Source organism: Ooceraea biroi, chromosome 6 (assembly GCF_003672135.1).
Source record: "Ooceraea biroi isolate clonal line C1 chromosome 6, Obir_v5.4, whole genome shotgun sequence".
Taxonomy (NCBI): domain Eukaryota; kingdom Metazoa; phylum Arthropoda; class Insecta; order Hymenoptera; family Formicidae; genus Ooceraea; species Ooceraea biroi.
In genome coordinates, this window is record NC_039511.1 from 10,775,198 (window position 1) to 10,795,184 (window position 19,987).

Below are 19,987 nucleotides of genomic sequence, written 5' to 3' on the forward strand. Positions count from 1 at the left end.
TCGTGCGCTTAATAATTTTCTTTTTACAATAGCTTTCTTCACATCTTATCATCGTAATTACGTAGGAACAACTTATGAATCAGTAATAGATATCACTGGTAAATAACATTCGCGATGTACATACACGCATATTATCGCGAACATCGTTAAAAGACTATTTCCCAGAGGATTAATTAAGATTGAGCATTGTTTACATTAAACGAACACGTCAGCAACGCGTACGTCAGCACATACAATAGCACACCAATCAATGCAGATGACTTGCAGTGATTTGCATACGCAGCTCTCTGATCAAGAAATATATAAAATGTTTTCTATATTTCTAAAATGTTTTCTATATTTCTAAATTTTCTATTCTCAAACGCATCGCTCAAACATCGCCAGGATACTCTACAAAATTCAATTATTATTCATCGCAGGTGCCTCGGCTGGCGACGAGGATACGGAAGACGAGCTGGAATACGGCGGAGAATCTCGTGCGACGACTCTGCCACGGGGTATGCAGTCCGCTATTAGCGCGGCCACGAATTCTCTGCCGCGATTACCGGCGAACGTTCCGGCCGGGCTGACGACGACAACGTCACCGTCGTCGGCGACGTCGTCCTCGCCGATGCACAAGGCCCACAGCGTCTATCACTTCCTGCCGCAGCACAGCGGCGTCAAGTCCGCGCGGTACCGGCCACCCGGATTCGCCAGGAACAGCAACGTCGTCTCCGGCACGATTGGCAGCGGACCCAAGCGCGCCGTGAGTGCTCCAGGTCTTCAAGTTTCCGGCTCGCAGGCACCCTCTGGCAAACGCGAGAATTCCAGATCGAGGAGGCAGCAGGCGATATCGCTCACGTCGGGTAAGTCACCGTATATCTTTATATCTTTCTTAGATGATAAGCTGTACTTCTCAGAATTCAGTCGTATGGATTTGATTGATTTGATTGACAGAATGAATCGCGTAATGTTCGTGCACCGGGAATAATTTTCTTTTTTTTATAAATAAATTTTATCTGTTTTATCTGTAACGATAAGTAAATGGAACGAGACAGAAGAGAAATAGGATATATATTTCTCTCTAATCTGTGAAGGCGCGTTTTTGAACGGCGACCGGGAGAAAGCGCGTGGATGAAAGGAAATTCGGTCGCCGGTACGTGTGATTCTCATGTGATAAATTAGACGGCCGCAGGCACCGTCACGCACACGTGGTGCGCGCCATGCAAATGATTAAGTGTAAATACGAAATTACGGCGAGCGTGGTCTTAAAGAGGAACGCGGACGAGAGAAAACGTTTTCAGAATTCTTCATAGGTGACGGCGAGGAACGGAAAGTTTGCGAAAGAGGCTCAAATTTAAACTCTTGTTGCAAATTCTTCTAATCTTCATGCCCTTATTCAGATTATCTATCTATCTATCTCTCAAACTTAAATGTTTTTTTCCGAAAAATGTTAGACTAGTCCAATTTTTTTAGTTGAAATATAGTTGTTTTCGTAATTGAGAGCTTTTCTGTTTATTCTGTTCAAAATTCCTATAATTTGAAAATAAGATATATTTATTATTTAATATAACATAATATAACATTGATATCCTTATTATTTCAAAATGTAAATTTTCTTCACAAAGAGGTATTATAATTATATAATATTTATGATTGGAAGTGTAATATGGTTATAAGGATTCTTGAATTATAAGACAATATATGCATATATATTCTGTAGTATATACATATATATACAATTACGATGTGATCTTTTCTGTAAACAAGTAACGCAAGCAAATTTCTTTGTCTTCTAAAAGAATAAACGCGTTGCGAAAACATATTGCGAAAATGTATCGCTCGTCGCGTGAAATTTGATGTTAATAATAATATACTAGGACTATTCTGGAGTCTCCTTACATTAGCTTCGTTACATCTCTCTATTTAAATCTTCTCTCTATTTAAAGCAAGCTAAATCAGTTACAAATACAGTCACGATTATTCATTACATCATACGCTATAAATTTATATTCTCTGAACACTACGTGTTTGAATGATTTGTTCTCTTGGTTAATACACGATCATAAAATGAATTTATGACATGCAACCTTTACAAGGAAATTTATCTTTAGCCTTCCGCCAATAACAAGTTATATATATCTCTTAAAAAAAGAAGGAAAATATATAAAATATAAATTTTAGCTGATGTATTAGAAAATATTATGTATCGAAAATATAAAATAAATTAATAATTGCGAAGTTTCAATATCTACATACAGAGAAGAGATCAATTTACATGCAAATTTCGATGAAAATCCGAAAATCTAAATTTATTTATTTGTCTTGAAATTATCTATATGGTATAATCTCGAAGATAACTTCATCTCCTAGACTTGAACCCTTTCGCTTCTGAATGCCGAGACACTCTTCTAGAATCATTTCTCGTAAAAAGCGGAAAACTACATGCACCGCTTGCGTTTCTGCAACAAACAGCGTGCACTTTTATGCGCGACAAGTAGAACGCGCGCACTGATAATGCGGCGCGCGTGTTCAGCGGCTCGCTCGAGTGTAACAGGTGCAACTGCTTCATTACGGAAGTTTCCCTTCTTTTCCCCCGATATCCCTGACGGATCCCTCGCAGTTGATGGCGCTCCTCGTGTATCCTCGCGCGACAATCGATAACGCCACGCGACGGGGCTATTCCTCACGCACCCCGCACGCACCCCGTGTGCGTGTTATCGAACTTTTTCCGCTATTATTCTCACATTCGGAGCAAGCGCGGCGTCGTAAACGCGCAAGACGACATCACGGGCCGATGCACTCGCTTGCGCTTCAATAGCTTCTTTTTTCTTTCTTTCGTCGGTTTCTATCTCGTTTCTAAAAGGTTTTACAAAATATGTGCAACATTCGCGGGTATCTTTATACACCTATAAATCGCACAGAACCGCTCGGATACTTTCTTGCGCCACTCCGCTATATTTTGTCGGCTTATCGATCGGCAGCATATATCGCAATGTTTGCGGAGCATTGACCTAATCCACTTGCGAACGTAAATGTCCCTCGATAATAATCTGTGTGGCCTGCGTTTTTCTCGTTTACGTATCAAGTTGTCACAGTTAGGAAAGTAGCAATCAAACAAAACTGGTTACAAGTTTAGAAATCTGTCAAAAACATTTGTTACTTTAATATCTCTTGATCTGACTCGATCTCCGAACAAATATTCAGAACTCTAATATGCGTTCAAAATTAGAATAATTAATTAATATAATATTAATGATCTATTTCTGATGTTATTAATTTTATTTTTGATATTGTGTATGCTAGATAATTGACGTTATATTTTTCTTCCCTCAATAAATAATAATTGTTTTATTTAATTATCTTTACGATTATGTTTTCTAATCGCGTTAGAGTAATTCATGTTACTATGAAATTCATCTTTTACTCTTCTCTGAATAATATTTAATGAAATTACGGTCGTTGCTGCTCCCGTTTTCAACTGCGCCAACTCGTGGATCGATAATGGAGGAAACCACCCTTTAATTCGTGGCTCAGGAATGAAATCTCGGGATTGCACAAAATTCAATCCCCGAACGTTTCTTTATGCGAATAAAAGCTCTGTTCGAAGTGTGAACTAACGGTTAAATGAAGGACAAATGGGAAATTAGTGCAAAAAATATTTCAGTACGTAATTCTGGACAGAGCAAATCTTTGTACAAGTACTTTCTAATTGTTGCCTTTTAGATTGTTCTGTTATAATAATCGTAATAATTATATATATAATAATTGTATAGTTATAATAATTCTAATAATAATAGAAAATCAAATTATTTCGTTTGAAAATTTATCTCGTTTGTCGCAGTTGAAAAAGACCACGAAAAACATATTGTGCAACTCGCGTCGTAATACCGTACACGTTTTACAACACGCTCGCCGCATTATATGCACCGCACGCTTGCAACTTCCGAGTCGCGGAACTCCGCGCTCGTTCATCCTTTTTTGCTCGTTAGAGATCGGTCGGCGACAGGTTTACGTTCAACTTCGTAGGCTATATAATGCCATGTTCACTAGCAATTGCGTTACTGCTTTAAGCGAGACCGATTTTTCACGCAACTGAGAACTAATGCGTCTCTTAATTACCTGTTTGCGCTGTCAGCAATGCTAGATATTCGAGTTATTCAGCCTTTTATTTTATTTGCCTTCGAAAGGTGAGACTATTCAGCGAACAACAAACGTATACGGAGTGCTTAAGAATTTAGGATATTTAGGTGAATAATTTAATGGATCGGACATGAAGACGTTTTCAACGTTTCTTGCGCAATGGTTCTCTTTTGATTTTTATTTCTGCGTTATTATGAAATTATATTGCAAAGTACAAAAGAATTTCTGGGAAGCAAAACTTTCTCAGTAGTTTTCAAACGAATTGTGAGAAGGACGAAGGCGACATTAAGAAAGCTAAAGATGTCGTTGAACTGTCATCGCAGCGAGTTTTGGAATGCGTGTCATGCTTTTTGCGCGATTGGTAGATAGAACGGTTCTTCGCTGACAGCCGTGAAGCGCAATGTTACGCTTCTGCTCGCCATACATCCTTCAGAATCCTACGATCACGATCCACATCACCGATCAATGAAAATAAATCACATTCAATCAGCTGCCAATTCGAAAAAGATTTTGCTCGATCGTTGCACAATCAATTTTTTAAATTATTCTTCCCGTTTACTATTTATTACTATTTATGTTTTCAGCAACATAATTTTGAGTTGTTGATTAAATGTAGAAACTACATTGATATTAATTGGCCAGTTGAACAGTAATTAGACCATATTTTTAATTAAATATGCGTTTTTATTTAAAAAAAGGTATGAAAGGAGATTTCGAAAGGAGATTATAATTTACGTGGTTTTCATAAAAAATTAATTATATTTTTTAAAATTATAGACGCATATTACAAAGTTGAAACGTCGATACTACGTTGTATTACGTACGCTGAAAAATCGTCTGTTTCATATTAACGGCGGGCGTTTATTATGGCGATACTCGTGCTTCGATAGAGTGATTCGATAATTGCGCATGCAAGTCGGCTGCTCTGAGTTGGCTCAGTGAAACATACCAACGTTCGCGCGTTCCCTTCCACGGTTCTAGCGAATAACGCCGGTAGCGAGTAATTTAATTACTCGCGAATAGCGAGTACGCAATAGCGTTTTCTAAAGGAAAGGTAAACGTAAGTGAGATCGCACAAGCGCACGGTCGAGTGTAAAGCTAGCGTAAGTAAGAAGCGTAAGGAAGTGACGATCGCATAAGCGCCGAATGCATAAAGCCGCAGCCTTTTTCGTAGGAGCGAGAACATCAAGTAAAAGCGCACGTCGAGATGGTGTCAAAAGCTTTTAACACTATTAACTGTGACGATACAGCTTTACGGATGTTTTACGGAAGAAGCTATGACGAAGAAGCTATCCCAATCATCTTGACACATTGAACTCTCTTTTAAGATGCTTTCGTACCTACTCATTACAGTTGGCCTGATCAGTCCCCAGTCATAATCCAGCTAAGACTGGAAACGAAGTGTGTCCTGGTGTCGATCAGGCGAGGCATGGCGAGGAACTTTCGCCTACGCTCTCTCGACACGTACTACGTTACTACGTCCCGGATACGGTGTTCACGTGCGTGCACGGCTCACCTAGATAACGCACGGGTTGCGCATTTTCCTATATGATGGGAACCACAGAGCGGAAACGGGCGAGTGAGCCGAAGGTGGCGAAATTTTCCTAACAGGACACGTGTTGCCGCGTAATCGCCAGCGCCTGGCGGGCACGAGAAGTCCAATTAAGCCTCTCCATCTGGGACCGCAAATGTCAGACTCGAAGGAGCAAGGTGTCTGGATCCCCGAATCGGGATAATAAAGTGATCGCCCTGGGACTGCGAGATGCTTCTACATGGGCTAAGGTGGATGAACGCATAAAGGAAGTTTCTCTTTTGCTCGCGTTCACTGGCTGCCGTATTGACGCGGTGATTTCCCGACCGAAGCAGTCGATAGAGCGCAGCGTGCGTGCTCGTGCGCTCATGAAAGTCATTTTTCTCAGGCGGTGCGAGTGGAGATACCACGATACGCTCACCTTGGCACACATTCGCCCAAACCCGTTCGCAAAAGTCGCGAACCGATCTGCGAGGACCCATCCACAAGGATGTTATCGCTCTGGCGCGGTTGCGATTAGGCACGATGCACCGCGGAACAAGGACTGTCACGAGGACTGGCTATCGACGTTATCTAACGTTTAATTGCTCGTTACCTCAACGTTACTCAGCGCGATCCACAATGGCGAGTAACTCGCGGCACGAACGCGAGAGAGAAAAGCAGGAGTGTCGCTGAAGTTTCGTAATTCAGACGATACACTTGAGCGATTGTCCCTCATATTTTTCCTTCGAGACTAAGGGCGTAGTATTCGTAGAGTTCATTCTTCTAACGAAGTAGTCTTGAGCACAGGCGTTAGATGTTAAGAGTTTTTTAAAAGCTGACTAAATATTTTAAGATTTTATTTAAAACGATCTTAATATGAGAACAAACAATGAATTAAAATTTTTATTTTATTTTGCACGCAAATGTATATGCATTGCATTTTTATTTAAGAATAGTATTCAGGTTGTAGATATCGTTATTTTGATTAATATTCAATTTTTGTTTATTCTTGATATCTCGTGTTTTTCACGATAAAATGGAATACAATGGAAAAAATGAAGAAAGTATTTTGTTGTTACAATAATATCAAATAGTGGAAACTCGTTCGTATATAATTATCGCGTCGCTCGTTATCAAAACTTGCCAGATACTGGACCTTGAACGTGGAAGCTGTTAACGCGGTATTCGTCCCGGAAGGCAGGAAGCAAAAATCAGTATTATCGTTACTCCTGTTCCGTTAATCAAAAAATGAATAGGCGAACGAGCGAACTCGTCAGTATAACGAGAGTTTCGCTGAGTGTTACTCCTCTCTAAGAATTTTCTCTTTAATTATCGGCAAATACGAAACTGAACAAAAGCATTACTAAATTACGATATTTAGACTTGCAGTGTTTTTAAGTATCTGAAAGCAATATCATTTTTTATGACATTTTTACGAATTTGAAATAACAAGTATTAATAGTGAAATGACCGCAACTGCTTCCATCTTCGTTTAATTTAGCAATATCTATTCATTTGCATAAACTTTCGTAAATTCGTTCGAAAATATGAATCGATGGGAAACAGTGAAAATAATTGATTAATCGCAAAAATATTCAGTGCTTGAATCGATCTCAACAAAATGACGAAAGGTGCACGTTATTCAACGTTCAAGGAGTCTTCTATTCGAGACTCTTGGACCACTCGAAAGATTGCGCAATACATTTCTTCAATTTGGCTACTGGATTGTTGTTGCGGTTCTTGTTACGCCCGACAAAGGACAGCTTTGACTTCAAGATCGAACGGCGCAAACGAAGCGAACAAGAAGAATATTTCCGCTGTCGAATCCCAGATTCCATCGAATGATTCTGTGAAATCCAAAGACGACATTGAACTCGCGATGGAGGATGTTCTGATGAAACGCGATTACGAAGTAACGAAGGACAACGTACTTTCCACAACACTAGATACTTCTAACGATAAGAATGAAGAAGCTTTGTTGATAAACCACAAGGACGATTCTTCATTAAATTCCTCGGATCCCAAATATCGATCTTCAATCAGCACTAAAACTCTTAGCAGTAGAATGAAGCGTATGATCGTTGATCTGTCCGTTCTTCCGAAGAAAGAAAAGAAATCGGCAGTTGCTGACGAAAAAAAAGCGTCGGAGAATTACTCGGAGGAAACGGAGCATCCTACAGAAATTTTTACCAAGTGCTCAAAGCGATATGCACAGCAAACAATGTTCAAAATTCCCAAATTGATAATAAGTTAGTTGAAAATTAAATTAAATAGCTGCAGTTAAAGAAATGGCCATAGAAAAATTTAAACACGATTGTTGCTAATTTAACTAAATTATAATATATGCGCAAATCTAACAATTTCACAAGATTCGAAAAAATTTATGCAATAATCGATGCTATTTTAAGAAATAGATACGAATCCTGTTTCTGATCTGAAACAATTCATTTATTGTATTCTTTCGAAAACTGGACACTGGACATTGTGATTAATGAAAATTTCTTGATGATGTCATAGATGATGGGAGCAGTTTATCAGAGGCATGCAGCACGCCAATTATCGGAGCAGGATCACGAGCAGGCTCTAGTCACACAGTCATGGATATGGACGATATGGATCCGGGCCATCTCGCTACTCGCTCATCTCTGTCGAGTCTTGGGGTAAGCACAATTTGTTCAAAGATTTATTTTATTTTACGGTGGTTTACAACAACGTCTCGTTTAAATGCACACTGCGCTTCTGATATTCTTTTTCTTCCGCGACTTTCGGAGAAACATGTTAGAGCATATTAAGCCGTTGGCATTGGCGAAATCAACTACAGCGTTACATCTTGCTCAGATTAACTAAATGGAGAATAATTACTATCTCCTCCAATTGGGAAATTTCAAGATTAGGAATGATCGTTGTAAAATCTTCGCGACTTTAATTTTATGATTATAATTTCAGGCACGTTCAGACTCGATGGCATCGGTATACAGCGGCGCGGGCGAAGGACGTTGCTGTCGATCCGTGGTCGTCACAGGTGAAGTGGAGTTTGCTCTACAGTACGACTACAAGAATTTGACGTTCGAAGTACATGTTACGAAATGCAAGAACCTCGCGCCCGTAGACGTAAAGCGTAAACGATCAGACCCGTAAGTTTATTCTTTTTTATTGTAAAACTAGTTACCTTTTAAGAAATATATTTTTAAAATAAATGAGTTATACTCAATTTATAACATACATATATTGTTTTATAACATACATAGATCTAATAAATTTTTTTATTGAATTTAATTTATTGTATCCACAAAAGTAAATCAAGAAAATATGATTGAGAAATTAAGCGAAATTCTTTCAATGAATATGATATTTGTACTCATGTATTAAACGTAAAAAGATAATACGCAATTTGTAGCTATCTCCGATATATCTTCGATACTGCAAGTCAATATTGATAATTGGCGAGCGATACAAACGTTCCGCTTAGCTCATAATTAGTCAAATGTAATTAATTTCCGTTTAATCAAATGAATCATTTACATCATTGAAATAGTTCATAAACTATTTATTTATTGCTCATTGCGCGTTTTGTAAAATTTTGCTAATTCAGGAAGATTTAAAAAAATAAAATAAACAATATAAAATATAAAAATGTTTGTTAAAAAATTATGTTTTTTAAAATTCTTTTTATGAATGAATATAAGATCAAAAACATGTTGTAGATACAGGATTTAATTTCTTATCACAACAAACAAATCTTTATATCTTTCTAGATACGTCAAGGTATATCTGCTGCCGGACAAGTCGAAGAGCGGGAAGAGAAAGACGAAGGTGAAAAAGCACACGCTGAACCCGGAGTTCAACGAGACATTGAAGGTAAGTTGAGCTAAGTTAAATCGGCTCGAATGTTCTTGCTGCTTGTATGCATGCCAATTAGAAGATTCGACGGTTCGTCATCGCGCGATTTTAGTTCCATATGAGTCTGAACGGCCTGGAGACAAGAACTCTGTGGTTGACGGTCTGGCACTCGGACATGTTCGGCCGCAACGACTTCCTCGGCGAGGTACGAATGCCCCTGGAGAACAAGATATTCGACGATCCGACGCCACACTGGTATCCTCTTCAGGAGAGAGTAAGTTTTCTGTCGATTATATAAGATCGCGTGATTACGGAAAAGCGCGAAACTCAATTTTTCACTATCAGTGAAGAGATTCGATGATTGTGGAATGTTAACATCAAATTTTTAAATTAAAGTCGTCGATTGTCTCCAAGAAGTAAGCTTCTCAGACATTGTTGTGCATCTGGCTGGTTGCGTCATCGTGCATTTAGCAGAAAGTTATTATTATTCCTTCCTTCCATCGATAGAAACAGGAACTGTAATTTCAATGCTTCTTATAGTGCTTTCGATGTTTTCTCGTACAAATATATACGCATGTGAATGCAAAGTGTATCCTTATGTGAATAGATTTTCTTTATATAATAGATATAAGTAAATATTTTAAATATATAATATAAAATAGAAAAATTCCATTCTTTTTAAAATTAAAAGAAAATATATCTTAATATTAAAAAATTTCAAAATTCCACGCACAAAAAATGTTTAACTTTCGAATAGGAAATATAGCATAATTTTATTCATAGTTTTAATATGATAAACATAATGATTTTTTGACGATACGTATTTTTAATAAATTAAATATCAGATATATCTTAAAAATGAGTTACAAATAAATTATTAATTTATTATTGTTTCATATGTTTTCTCTGAATCTTACGTTCCTTTTAGCCTCCAGTTGAGAGTTTTATATTCAGATATTTTAAATTGTTAACAATAAATATTATCAATGTAGATGACTCTGAATTCAAATATATACAGCCGTATTATAAAGAATTTCTTTAACGAACAAAGCTTCTAAAAAACTTAATTTACATATATTCTTCGACATCGCATTTGCGTCATTCTAAAAACGGAAATGATGAAATATACATCGCTGTCACATTATAATAATTGCTCGCAGACGGAGCCGTTTGACGATCCGGTTGCGTACAAAGGCGAGGTGATCGTTGGACTGAAGTTCGTGCCACCAGATCCCGCGCAACAAGAACGTGATCGGGAGAACAGTGTGGAACGTAGTGGATCTAAGACGAAGAAGAACTGGAGTCGCGGCGCGCTCCATGTGCTCGTTAAAGAGGCCAGGAACTTGCAGACACGCAGCAAGAACTCGGGCACCTGCGATCCCTTCTGCAAAAGGTATTCCGCCGAGCTTCGAATATCTCTATCAAAAATCTAAATTCTAATCCAAACTTGAGAATTTTAATAAATGTGTTACTTTATTAACATAACGTATTAAATTATGATTTTGACTCCAATCGTAAATTTACAATATTAACTTATGACATTTTGATAACTCGTTGTCAGCGTTTAACAAATTCTTATACTCGCACACATTTTTTTCAGTTATTTGCTTCCCGATAAAGGCCGATCTGGCAAGCAAAAGACCAGCGTTGTACGTAGATCTGATGGTTCGCCTATTTGGGGTCACACTTTTATCTACAAGGATGTCAGTTTGCAAGAGTTGGCGGAACGCGGATTGGAGCTGACAGTCTGGGACCATGATCGAATCGCCAGCAACGAATTCCTCGGTGGCGTGCGGTTTAATCTTGGCACTGGTATGCACAAATATTTGAATTCAATTTTTCATTATATTAATTATTCATATATAACACGAAAAGGCAAAAAACTGTTGAGATATTTTCCATCATAAAAGCTCGCTAATGAATGTATAGTATTCAAATAATTTCTTAATTTACAATTAATCATATCGAAAAATGTTATTTATATAAGTAGAAAATTTTAGTCACCGGATTTAATCAGAAGATATTTCAATCACAATTTACTCAAATTATTACACACGTACAAATTTTTACAATAATTGAAATTTATTAAAACTAATTTAAAAATGAATAAATATCTACGATTTTATCTTCTGACAATGACATGTATAAACGCTGATGTGCATCTCAGGAAAGCACTATGGAAAACCGGTAGACTGGATGGACGCAACCGGTCGCGAACTATCCCTATGGCAGAACATGCTGGAAAGGCCGAACTTCTGGGTTGAAGGCGCGGTAACGTTGAGGCCGAATCTGCACAATCACGGGAAGAACAACGGCTCTTAAGAGCTGCGCGGCAAGCAGCATCCTCCTCGCTACGTGTCTGAGAAGACGTTCCGGAAGCGCCGATTTAGTCCAAATGTCAATTGTATATAGTTCCAGAAGCGTCGCGCTTATGACGGACGTCCCGAGTATTCGCGAGCGGAAATCAGTGCCTTCGGCAGCAACGTAGAGACTCGTCCGATCTTCCTGAACGGGCACAGACGAAACTACCCTGTGCGAACTTCCAGTACATCGCAAGGATTGCTGATGAAGTTCCTTTTAGTCTCAGAACTGTCGCATTAACGGCTTCCAGCGGCTTCGTATTCTGTATAATAATTGTACGCACTCGATTCTCAATTTCTGTATAAATTGTGCTCTTTGAAGTTTCTATTTATAAGAGTTTTGTGTAACTTTTAATGAACACAACGTTGCGCACGATGCTTGTTCCCCTGATTTCTTTTTAAGAGGCTACGCCTTTCCATTTTTTGTCTCTGCCACATTGGCTGCTCCAAAAAGGAATTATATTGATTATATACTAATCAATGAGCAGTTTAATGAAAGTTGAAATTCATATCTTCAAGAATCGTATTTTTTTTCACTTACTGATGATAAAAATTTAGAATTAAAAGAAATAGGGTGTGCCGTAATATTCGCAAAAATAAATAAATTTAATTTCTCTTAATAACATGAGGTTACATATGTGCACGTGTAAATGAAAAGAGTATTATGTTAATATTATATGTGATTTTCAGACATAAACATAGGACAGTTTATTTATTAAAAAATAATTTACAAATTTAGATTTTTTTTCGTTTCTATAAATATATTCCTTATTATAGTTTTTGTTATAAAAATTCATAAAAACGAAATTAAACATAATGTGCCAAACACTGTTCAAGAGAAGAAAGCAAATTCGTCTAACGATTAATCCCTTTGCGATATTTTTCAAGATTACATTATTATTAAATATTTATCATCTCGATATAATTATGATTGTGAAAAATTTATTTTATTTTTATTTATGGGCTAGTATTTATGTGCATATTCTATACATATATTTTTAAACTAGAGCCAGACGTACAGCGAAATATATTTTATTTTTCTCTTTCGAAGCTGCTTCTTGCTTTTTGCTATTGTTCTTTATACATATCTTACACTTTGCGATTATTACGGAAGCTCTCATGCAAGCTGTGCAGGCAACAAAAATTCGTGCAATATTGTAATACATCGACGACATTCATAACGAAATATTGTTAGATCTTTAAAGCAGCCAAAACTGGATAAGCAAAATGCATCCGTCCAAACAACTGACGATTATCAGTGCATTCATATACATGAGTATATGTATTACTTATTCGCTATTTGCGAATAACAAGTTAGAAATAGCAAAGTTCTTGCCAAGTTCCAAACGTTGAAAAAAATACACGAGGTACTTTGGAATTTTAATATCCTTCCTCAGGGAAAAACAAATTCGAAAATTAATCTGTTGGCATAAAAATATTCTTTATACTTTACAAAATTGCGATATATAATAAACCAACAGCCAACACAAAATATTGTAAGTACTAGAACAGATAAATCTATATCCTCCTATTTCTTCATTGAGTATATTTAAGAAATTGTAAAAAGCAAATGAACAAAGAAGTTGTATTTTTAAATTTTAAGACTTCTTAGTTTTAATATTAGAGTAACATCGTACAGAAGATCGCGTTCTTTCTCTGACAAGCATTTTTTGCTGAACACAATTTTAAATAATAAAATAAAATTTTGCGCAGCAAAGTAACCATCTTATACCACAAAAAGAACTCGAATCTTCATTATATTATAAATATGCTTTTTCCTTTCATTTTGCTCTTCTTTCTTCGTAACATAAAGTACTAATAACTCAATCTCAGCGTTTGGAACGTTGGAAGGATGTTGTGAACACTTTCCTTTCTTGGAGAGAAAGATGCTTCCAGTGTGTACAATAGAAAAGGATGTGCGAAGGAACGGCGTATTTAAGGGATTTAAATATGACCGCTTCCTTTCGTTCAATTGAAAAAAAAAAAACTATACATTATCTCTCTCTTGTAGATGTTATATTTATATACGTATACATACTTAATCGAGTCGGAATCATCGCCGTTGAGATTCCTGAAAAACAGGTCGCCATTCCCGTAGCTACTATCCAAAAATATAGAAGCTATATATCTTTCGAGAATTCCAAGGCGATCGTGGAAGACCCGCAAAAATATCTACGGTGCAATAAGTTTAACGAGTTTACAAGGTAGTTATTCGCGGTGATTCGTTTTTCATTTATGTTTAGCGTTAAATGTGGCTGTTCTGACTCTATGTCTACATTAGATGTAATGTTCAATACGTTTAGTCACATCTAGCGCTAAATGCGCTGTTAGATTTTGTCACAAGTATAGGCAGGTATGACTCTTGAGTATTTTAGGATAATTCGAAGAGTCGAAACGACGTATTCGTATATAAAGAATTTATTATACGGATTATTTGTGAGTATAAAATCGTAAGCCGTTGCGTAATAATAATCAGCTCTTCCTACAAACAGGGTTAACAAAAATATTACGAAACTGCCTTTAACGTACGTTACATAGAGATTCGAGTGATGAGCGAATAATGGGGACTTACCTGCAAGAAATGGATGAATTAAAAGAATTCAGTTAGAAACGTTAGGATCGCGTGCATGAATTGATCTTCGAAGTCTTCGGAAAATTGTCTGGACAGTTGCAAATTTTCAACTATCTTTCTTCATTCCCAATATATTGACCGAAAGTGCAATTCAAATCGAAATAAGGAATTTAATATGTAATATTTAGTTTTTTAAGATAATAGACAACGATTGATTTGATTAATAATTTATCTCGTCAGGTAAGATAGATGGGAATGAAAAAAGATAAAAATCAAAGAAACGTAAGCGATTGTAGCTGCAGTTTGAAGGTGAGAAATTCATGGCCTCGTGTAATGGATTTCTGTGAATTCTCTCTAACTCGCTTATTCTTCGCAGAGTCTCGATACGTGTGTTCAGTTAATTAACACATGTATATATATATATATATATATTTATGTATATATTTATGTATATATATATATATATATATATATATATACATAAAATATAAAGATACGCATTCTTCGACGTTCTCAAAATACTGAATTCAGTGTTGTTGCGATAATTATGATGTCGTGCGCATTTACGGACCAATAGCAGTAGAAAGTCGAAGATTTTTATTACCCGTTGCGTTTTCTATCTCGACGAGAAGTCTCCAGGTTACTCTCTACGTATGTGTTAGTCCAGTTACAGTATACTTAATGTTACGAAATGTAATTTTATTTCTTAGAAAATGAGACATCTATTTATAATATGTCGTCGTGTACATGATAATAAAAGTTTTATACATTTACACGCGATGTTTTTCAACGATCACATCAATCACAATCATGTTGTCAGTTATGGTAATACTAATATTGTATAATCGATGGTCGTTCCATAGATTTGAATGTCTTGTAGAAAAAAAAGAGTCTTGTCAAAGAATCTTTCATCACTGATCGATAATCTTCGGCGGTATTAAACCTGACTAGAAAAATTATTTTGCTCCCATGCAGATATTTTAAAAGGTTTTAATACTCGATTAAAGATCGTTGTTCGAGATGAATCGATTACCTTCGGAATTCTTGCCAGAGTATCGATACTTGCACTTGCCGTACGCACCTGCAAGAATTTATCGCTAATAGGATTTATTTACGTCGTACAAAATTAGAAAATTGACGATTTTGAAGAATGAAGATATTTGAAGTCGCAATCCATCAAAAATAATTTTATGGAAAACATTTTAATTATTAATTACGAACTTAATTCACCTCACGATTTGATTTAATTATACGTATACCTCTGTGATCCTGAGGATTGCGCTGCGAACTTGGCAATGGCGTGTAATGGACGTTGAAGTATATGTCGTCGAACTCGTTGCTGGCGTTCGTCGAACTTGGCACGAACTTACGAACCAGTTCCGGAAGAAGCTTGATCGTCCTGGAATATCTGCCGCGAACTTTAGCGTTCAGTCTCTCCTGCTGCGTAACTTGCCGGGAGTCCAGGAAGCGGAGACTCAGAGGCAAAACGTGAATGGCGTAGAGTCTATAGCGCTCGTAATCATCCTCATCGATGGATGTCGAATTAGTTAGCTGATCAGGATATCCGGGATTACTCAGAAGACTCACATACTCTACATTAGGACAGCACTCTTTTATCCTGTTAAGAGCTCCGTCGATGTTGGATATCTAAGAAGAACATTGTCGTTCTTAGAGAACATGAAAGTTTAACGAATATTTTTAAAAAGTAGGATGTTTCTTAGAAAAACCTTTATCAAGTAGATATTATTTGAAGAAGGTAAAATAAAATAAAATATTTTACAAACGTGTTAAAGAACTTCATGTCCAGACAATAAATTTAAAATTTGTGTCGCAAGATATATTAAATCTCTTTTTGCAAAAAGTTTTTATTATTCAGTTATTTGTCTATGGAAAATAAATTCTGTGTATAAAAAAAATTCTAAAAAATTATAGTAAATTTTATTAAATATTTCAGAAAATATATCGCAGAAATGATTTATGAAATAAATCAAAGCACATAACTAAACAAATAGTTTATCTCAAAAAAGATTTTCGTGAGCGAATTTCGAGTGAATTACTTTCATTGAATTTTTAATCAACTCCATTTAGTTCATCTAGTACGCATAAGAATCTTTTACTTCTTTCATTCCTCCAGATGCAGCAAACCTTATTATTGTTCAGACTCAAAGTGGTTAAAGTTGGCAAGCAGGGCAAAGTTTTCAGATCGCCGAGTTTGTTGTTATCCAAGATCAATTCCTGAAGTCGTTTGAAATCCTTCACGCCAGAAATGCTGATCAACTCGTTGTAAGAAAGATCCAGACCGAGACAATCGTGTCCAATGACTCCCACTAACCCACCGGGTATCTTTTCCGCTCTTTGCCCAGTGTACCAGGCCTAAATTAACAATATAAGTAAAAAATATAAAAATTAAAGATATAATTAAATAAGAATATATACGAGGAAGAAAAATAAAATTTTCAAGCATACAGTCTATTCTAAAAATAAAAAATAAGTTACAAAATATACTTCAGAAGTTTTTCAATACTTTACAAAATTGCCTGCTAAGTTTAAGTTTCAATAACATAATTGTGGAATGAGTGAGACTTTATATGTTTAATTTAATTTTATATTAATTTCAGTTTTGATAAAATTTTATATTTTATATCTTTAATTTTTAATTTAAAATTTGATACATTTTCTTACTGTAGTAGCAAGTACAAAATACTTTCAATTTATATTCTATATATACAAGTACGTAAATTGCAATTACAAAAAATGAGCAATTAAATCAATAAGCTATAAAGTTCTCGAATAAATCTCAGATTGATTCTTTCTAAATGTACTTTTTACCATCCCACAATTTCTTCTTTCTTCTTTTAACTTTCAACCACGTTACTTCACTCCAAAACAACAAAAAGTGCAACAGAGCGCAACCGAAAAACGCAGGCCTGTTGCGCCCGTATTATCAGTAGATACGTGTCATGACGCACGAATCACTGAGATTTTATTACGCACAATTAAAATTACGAAACGACGATGATTACCCGTCCACAATCAAGCGTCAATGCGCTCCTGTTAAAATCTTGCTGGCCGTAGGTCGCCATCTTGCACGTATGCCACGCACAGAGAGAGAAAGAGAGAGAGCGTTATCTTGCGGTTAATGACATTGATAACGCTTTCTGCGTACATGCGTGCACGTAGTCAGTACATTACTGTTCGATAACACATATATATGTCAAAGTACTCACAGCACGGCTCGTTGGTCTAGGGGTATGATTCTCGCTTAGGGTGCGAGAGGTCCCGGGTTCAAATCCCGGACGAGCCCGATTTTTTATTTTTTTTCTTATTAGCCCGCTTTCCCGCTTTGATACAATTTTAGAAAATATACACATTGCATCCTGTTAGAATGCGATAATTGAATTTTACGCATCATTGCTGACACTTTCCTTCGTTAAATCCCGCGTAGAAAAATACTGCCCCACGTCTTTCCTATTTCAGTTTTCTGAATCATATCTCCTTGCATTTAAATTAAATTATAAAATTTATTTAACGCATTTTACACATCGTTGCTGACATTTTCCTTCGTTAAATCCCGCGTAGAAAAATACTGCCTCTTTCCTATTTCACTTTCCTGAATCATACTTCTCAGCATTTATAAGATTTAAAGAATTCAACTAAAATAAATGTATATACACCTCTCAACGTAACGTTATAAACATATTCACAAAGGGAGAATTTGAACACGATGTAAAATACAGACTGAATCTTCGAATACAACTTAAAATATTTTACTATAATATAAAATCATTCAAGGTTTTCTTATTCTTCTTTAGGGACTTCTGTATCTTGTGAGACGTGTTGCTTAATTTCAAGATTGGAGCTTTGCTGGTTGAGGGAACCGCTTCGTCCTCACATTCCTCGACTTTTGGATAAACCTGCTCATGTTTACCCGAATTATTTTCTCTTGACGTTTGTGCGGATTCGCTCTTAGGCGATTCAGGTAAAATGCTTCCACCGACCTCAGAGGCATCATTACTGCTGAAACGAGTAAACAAATGAGCTCTATTTTAATGTCTCACGTGTAAGTATGTTAAACTATTGTAAATTATATCTGTACCTTGCACAGTTCGAAGATACTTTAAGTTCCGTCTTCACGCGTAAGCTAGACAAGTTCATGGTATTGTAAAAATGGAACGCAGATTGGAAAGCTTTTGCAAAATCGGCACCTGGTGCAGCGGCATCAGCGTGAAACAATTCTTCACTGAATGGTTTGGTAGCGATATGTTCTGCAGTGTGAACAACAACTCTTAGTTTAATGCTCCAATATCTCACTTAATCGAGTAATAATATTGTATGCTATAATAATAATAATAATATTGTATGCAAGAAATGCATACTCCTAATCAATTCTGCCCCCTCCGCTTTGTACTCCGCAATCTCCTCGTCCTTTTGCTTGACTAGATCCAGCAAGATCTCATGCCGACGAATTAGCTCCATCAACGACAGGCAAACAGGCATAGTCACGTTCTCCCAAAAGTGCTGGGCCGTTCCTTTGACAAGATCCAATGCAAATTTCAATTTTATAAAGTCCTTCTCCTTCTGCAGCTCTATCCGACACGCAGAAGCCTCCGCTACGTATGTGCGTGTGTGTTTGGGAACATCGTTCAACATGTCCACCACCAGTTCCCGCCAGTCAAATGCTTGGAGGGTTAAAAGAGGGTTCAAGGTCTACAAAGCGATACACTTTTGTCATATTTAATTGCCGAGAAAGCTGCAAAATAATTTTTTGTCACTCTTAAACTCTGAATTCCAATTTATACTTCGCGTTTGTGTTATTGAGAAATAATAATAATAATTTAGATATAAAAAAATAAAGAATATATAACAATTAAAATACCTGACATTTGCGAAGCATAGTCTCATCTGTCAGGGTCTCCACCCAAATTTCTGTCAGATTCGTCAACAGAATCTTCCACGACTCGTTCTCGGTCGTCGAACGGATCATGTAAGCATTGCCGTTTATTTCTAAGCTTCTCCAATTTCTAGCTTGTTCACCGTGACTTGAAACCATTATGATTCTCAAATGTGACAGTAAAATGAACGAATCAAGTACTGTAAAACTGATAAGAAACACAGATGCATGTTACATGGTGTTTGAGAATATAGGTTATGGCATAACCTATATTCAAGTCTTTCTTATTGAATTCAATAACCGTGACAATTATTCAGGGAGATTTTTATAGACTTTATTACATGATATTTATATATAAGTCTTTGTGTATTATTTATCTCCATTTTCAGTAAAATTTTATTATACATATATGTTTATACTCCACTAGAAGTCTCCACTGTCCCTGCCTGAAAAATAATGGTACGAAATACGAATCAGACGCGTTTATTTTCAAGTAGATTGAACAATAAATGCGACAATTCTTATTTTCAAGTAATATTTTGTAATTCATGTGTGGTAAATTAAAACTTGGCGCGAGACACTACCGTGCCTCTTGTAGATTCTTAAAATTCTTTCAAATTTAGCAAAATATAAAATTATACACATAAAATGTCGAGCATTAGTTACTAATTAAAACAAATGTTTTATAT

At 36.3% G+C, this 19,987-nt stretch overlaps 2 protein-coding genes and 1 non-coding gene across 4 annotated transcripts in view; 2 read left to right on the forward strand and 1 right to left on the reverse strand.

The window, feature by feature from the left end:
- Window positions 1-13,740, forward strand: part of LOC105287188 — a 51,368-nt gene extending 37,628 nt beyond the window's left edge. For both annotated transcript variants that reach the window (XM_011352685.3, XM_011352686.2), the window contains exons 11-18: window positions 420-845; window positions 8,153-8,295; window positions 8,582-8,769; window positions 9,391-9,493; window positions 9,588-9,749; window positions 10,636-10,868; window positions 11,076-11,287; window positions 11,643-13,740. In XM_011352685.3, the coding sequence (XP_011350987.2) occupies window positions 420-845; window positions 8,153-8,295; window positions 8,582-8,769; window positions 9,391-9,493; window positions 9,588-9,749; window positions 10,636-10,868; window positions 11,076-11,287; window positions 11,643-11,797 (1,622 nt within the window). In that variant the 3' untranslated portion in view covers window positions 11,798-13,740. The remainder of the gene's footprint in view (window positions 1-419; window positions 846-8,152; window positions 8,296-8,581; window positions 8,770-9,390; window positions 9,494-9,587; window positions 9,750-10,635; window positions 10,869-11,075; window positions 11,288-11,642) is intronic.
- On the reverse strand, window positions 12,944-19,529 carry LOC105287187 (the record flags this gene model as incomplete). Its single annotated transcript, XM_026970836.1, has 9 exons — window positions 12,944-15,488; window positions 15,667-16,054; window positions 16,553-16,780; window positions 17,431-17,519; window positions 18,123-18,145; window positions 18,224-18,424; window positions 18,504-18,672; window positions 18,784-19,114; window positions 19,284-19,529. Coding segments are annotated over 9 exons (1,755 nt in total), but the record flags the coding sequence as incomplete, so codon positions are not given.
- Window positions 17,640-17,711, forward strand: Trnap-agg. Its single transcript has one exon. It is a non-coding gene; the product is annotated as a tRNA-Pro (tRNA).
- Window positions 19,530-19,987: the final 458 nt, after the last annotated feature.